Genomic DNA, 4,778 nt, shown 5'->3' on the forward strand with positions numbered 1-4,778 from the left:
CTTATGTTAAGTACTTAGTACACCTTTTTGGTTTAACGTATTGTTACGTCGAGTTGGGAGTGGGGCGTCTACACTGGTCAGTCGGTCGGACTACAAAACTTTCACGGTAAAATAGGTCTTGAATCGTAATTTATGGAAGTGATGTAAAAAAAAAGTTAGGTTACTAAGTTCCTTAATTGTTATATCATAGGAACTTTGATATATTTTGACAAGCCATCATATTATATTTTGATACAGAAAAAATGTACTCATACGACCCAAGTGCAGTGAAATTTCCTATTCATATAACCGTCGATAATTGTATATTATAGTATTATAAATTAAGTTATAATTATAGTTAAAAAACCAACATTATTAAAATATTAATATTAAATAGTTTCAAGGTTACACTAAATAGTAAATACAATAAAATGGTAAATTTTACCCAGTGGTTAAAGTGGAAAAAATGTTGAGGGGGGACTAAAGTCACTAAAAATTGAGGAGCGTTCCCGAGTTCTTCCAAAGTCTATATCTAACCAAACTTTTTTAAGAAACCCACTACTCACTAGGTATAATTTGTTTCTTTCACACACCCTTGTAATTTTTTCACAAAAAGTTTATGTTAATAGTATATAAAATCAAATTTTCTCCTAAAGAAATGATTTAAAATATATAATGCCTGCTAAGTAATGTAAAATATAAATTGCAATTCATTGCCTGAAATGTTAAAAAAAAAAAAATATGGGTTTACATTTTATTTTTAAACATTTAATTAAAAAAACAAATAATAAATAATTTATTTAAATTATAATATTATCATATCGCATAGGTATTATAAGTGACATAAGCTATGTAAATGTTATAAGTACAAGTATAGCCAGTATGTGTAACTATTTATCTAAACATAACCATAAAGATGTATAAGATTCTTCTTCATCTTTCTTTTTTCTTTTTGGACAACATTGTTCATCTGCAGTTCTTTTCCCTGATAATATCCAAGTTTTAATATAGATGTTGGGATTGAATTTATTAATTGGTGGTCCAGTACAATTAATGAAAGCTAACGATGAAATATGATCACTAGTCAACACACTTCTTTTTGAAGAAACAATTTCGTTCATTGAACTAAAGGACCGTTCACATTCAGCAGAAGAAATAGCCAAAGTCTTTACAGCGGTCATTAATGGTTCAATGTCTGTATTTACTGAAGGATAAGACACTTTGTATTCACGAAATCCTCGTACACTGGCTCTTTGATCAATTTGAAATATTTTAGACAAACGGCTTACATTTATATCACCAAACTGTACATCACAGTTATCAGGCCAATTATCTGGAGAAAGCATGGTTAAATCAATCAATAAATTATTAAATAAATCTTTATAAGGATCAGCTTTATCTAAAATTGATACATGAGACGATTGTGTAGTAAAAAGTCTTTGTTTTAGATTGTCAGACAAACTTCTAAAAAATTGGCCGATTTCAATTTTTACCACAGAATATTTATGTTCTAATATAATGCCTTTAAATTCTTTTTGTTCACAAGCAGAATTTACTTCTTTGGTTTTTTCACCATTTTTATTAGCCATAGATTCCAAAACGCTAATGGTCCGTTCAATTAATTTATGAGCAGCCATAAGAGATAGATCTCTTTTTTGGAGCTGAATGGACAAATCTGATAATTCTGTCAGAGCATCAAACAGTATGCCAAGGTTGTGAACAAATTCTATTGATTTTAAAGTATTTTTCAAACCAACATACTTTGCTTTTTCTTTAGAGCTCCTTTGATCATCCATTATTGCATTAGAAAAATGTTGAAAAAGAGATTCAAAGTTATTCCAAACAGCTTTTATTGTCCGAAGACTTGAAGCTACCCATCTAATTGTAAATATTTTACCTATTTTTAATAACTGTTGATCAATGGAATTAGCACATTCTTTCAACTCATTCATATTTTTTGGTGACATGTGATACAGTGAGTATAGTTTTTCAATAAATGATTGGAAATGATTAATTCCACTTACTTCTTTTAAACAATCCGCAACAGCAAGTTCTAGACGGTGATTACAACAATGCCAAAGTATAATATGAGGAAAACTTTTCTGTAATAATACACCAACTCCTGCTTTACGGCCTAACATGTTTGAAGCTCCATCGCTTACAAAAGAAATTAAATTTTTTTTCAAAAAATGAGTGTCCATACCATATTTTTCCAATACTTGTAATATAGAATCTTTTATAGTTTTAGCTGAAGTATTTGATACTTCAACAATATCAAACAAAAATGTGTATACTTCATTAAGTTCACCAACTGCACAACGTAAACATATAACTAACATAGATTTTTTACTTAATGTTGTGGATTCATCAACTAAAATACAAATTTTTCTATTATTTTTCACAATGTCCATAGCAATCTTCCTTCTCATTTCTAAGGCCAAGTGATCAATAATATTAGAACATGATACGTTAGTCTGAAGTATTCTTCCCATATCAAGTCCATTTAATTCTTGGAGATCTGTAAGTTTTGGCATATCTGTATAAGGGCGTTGATTTTTAGCTATTAAATAAGCTGTGCGAAATATTCTTGCAGTATTTTCTTGATCAGTCACCATCAACATTGAAATATGTTCATCAATAACTTTTTTTTCAGACAAAAATATAACTTTTTGTGCATTTAAATGAGCAGCAGAATTCTTGTGTTTAGAAATTTTTTTTCTTAAATTAGTTTTTTTCTTTTCTAATGTAGAACCTGATGAATAAACTTCTCCATTAGACCATTCAGATGCCACATGTGATCCTTTTTGATTTAATAAATTTTGATTTACATCTCTACAGATCTTACATCCAATATGTTTATTTTTAAAATAAATCCAAGGATATTCTTTAGTAAAATAAGTAATCTAAAAAAATAGAACAGACATTCTAACAGTTTGATAATAATATTTATTTAAATGTATTCATATGCTATAGTATATATAGGTAGTACCTATATTTTATCAATGGCTATAGGTACATTACCTATACTAATAATTAATATCAAAACTTAGTTAATATCTTAAAATTTTAAAATTTTAATTGCAAAAAAAAGGTATGTTAAATATCCTGATAGAGGTTTAGATATTTTTATATTATGTTTATATCTTGATACCATATTTTATCAAATACTCATCATTTGCTATATTAAATTGTACATAATAAAAGGAATTTGTAAAATAAATATTTTATATACCTACTTAACAATTTTAAAAAATATATTAATTTTAATTTAGTGTTAGGTGCTAAATACTAAATATAAAATAATTATATATAACTTGTAAAAGTAACAACAATTTTGAAATTTATAAAACCTAAACAATATTGTATAAAGTAAGTAGTTCATTGTTCATACATTCAATTAGTAAGTTTTATTCATAATTAATTAGATTTATTAATTTATTTTGTATACTTAAATGTATTACACTTAAATATACAAAATAAATAAATAAATTGGTGACTTTTTAGAGCTAAAACTACTATAAGTCCTCTACCCTATTCATATCAAATAACTTATATCTACCTGCTTAAAATCCCAGCATTCAGGAAACTCTGATTTAGAGTCTGGTATTATTGGTATTTCAGCGACATATTTTTTGACAGAAGAGACCGTATTTTCTGTACATGGACTTTGAATAATTTGTGCAACATTCTCACTACCATCAGTCTTTTTGATCTTGGTAAATTTGTATTTTAGTAGGCCAGCCATGATACAATTCTGTATAAATTAAAAACTAGGTAACTCAATAACAATTAACAAACTTACCAATGAAATTAATTTAGAATATAAATGTGGTTTGGAATATATTTATTTTAATTATAAAGATCTTCAATAAAAATATAAATTATTAAAACTTATTAACTTACCTACTATATTATATCGTAATAACTTGTAAAAAGTACACTATAGGTAGGTAACACCAAAATCAAAAAAATGAAAACTTACCAACTGTCAACTGATGGTAAGTATTAACTAATAAAATTATTTATTGGTCATTACTCATTAAAATCGTTAATCACACTATCACAACCATTCTCAATATCATATCAATAATAGAGCATTAAATAATAAATATCAATAGTATTATGAATATTATGATTTATCATTTATGTTATATTATTGACTATTGTGTGTCTCGCTAAACGGTATTCCCACGTTCTGGCGTTCGTATGTTTCTACGTATAGCCCGAGTACGTGTTATCAGGCTATCTACACGAGCGACCGTGTATCTATAATTAGACACCACTATACACTATATTAGTCACTATAATTTATTATTTAATAATCACATATTGCACGCGCCCCTATCATTAGAAACATGGAGATTATTGACGCGAAATAAAATACGTTTAAATTCGGTGAATAATCGATGTGTGTGTGTGTGGATGAGTGAGCTATTTTATACATTACTAAAATTTGGTAGCGTCCCCCCGGACTTTGGAGACTTAAATTAAAGGGGACGCATAATCTTACCGTAAATAAGAAGGGGGACTCCGTCCCCCTCCGTCCCCCCTCACTTTAACCACTGGTAGTAGGTACCTATAGTTAACTGAAACTACCTAATACTAACCTTATTACTAACAAGTAGTAAATAATAATTTAGTATATATAGATAAGTTTGAATACGACTCACTTGATAATTTCGTTGTTGTACAAGTTCTCATAAATGAGGTTGTAACTGCTGGATCAATTCCTCTTTCACCTATGGTTTCCCTCAAAAACGGCACATTCAGATCGATCACTCTGGGCTGATGGTCGTGGT

At 28.2% G+C, this 4,778-nt stretch overlaps 1 protein-coding gene across 1 annotated transcript; it reads right to left on the minus strand.

Annotated features, from left to right (window-relative positions):
* Positions 1-739: 739 nt before the first annotated feature.
* LOC103308378 (E3 SUMO-protein ligase KIAA1586-like) lies at positions 740-4,538 on the minus strand. The gene is made up of 3 exons (XM_008181637.3): positions 3,883-4,538; positions 3,539-3,733; positions 740-2,882 (listed from the first exon to the last, which is right to left on the minus strand). The coding sequence occupies exons 2-3, from the start codon at positions 3,722-3,724 to the stop codon at positions 870-872; spliced, it is 2,199 nt and encodes a 732-aa protein (XP_008179859.1). The 5' UTR covers positions 3,725-3,733; positions 3,883-4,538; the 3' UTR covers positions 740-869.
* Between the last annotated feature and the right edge of the window lie 240 nt (positions 4,539-4,778).

This window comes from Acyrthosiphon pisum, chromosome A2, assembly GCF_005508785.2.
Source record: "Acyrthosiphon pisum isolate AL4f chromosome A2, pea_aphid_22Mar2018_4r6ur, whole genome shotgun sequence".
Classification (NCBI taxonomy): domain Eukaryota; kingdom Metazoa; phylum Arthropoda; class Insecta; order Hemiptera; family Aphididae; genus Acyrthosiphon; species Acyrthosiphon pisum.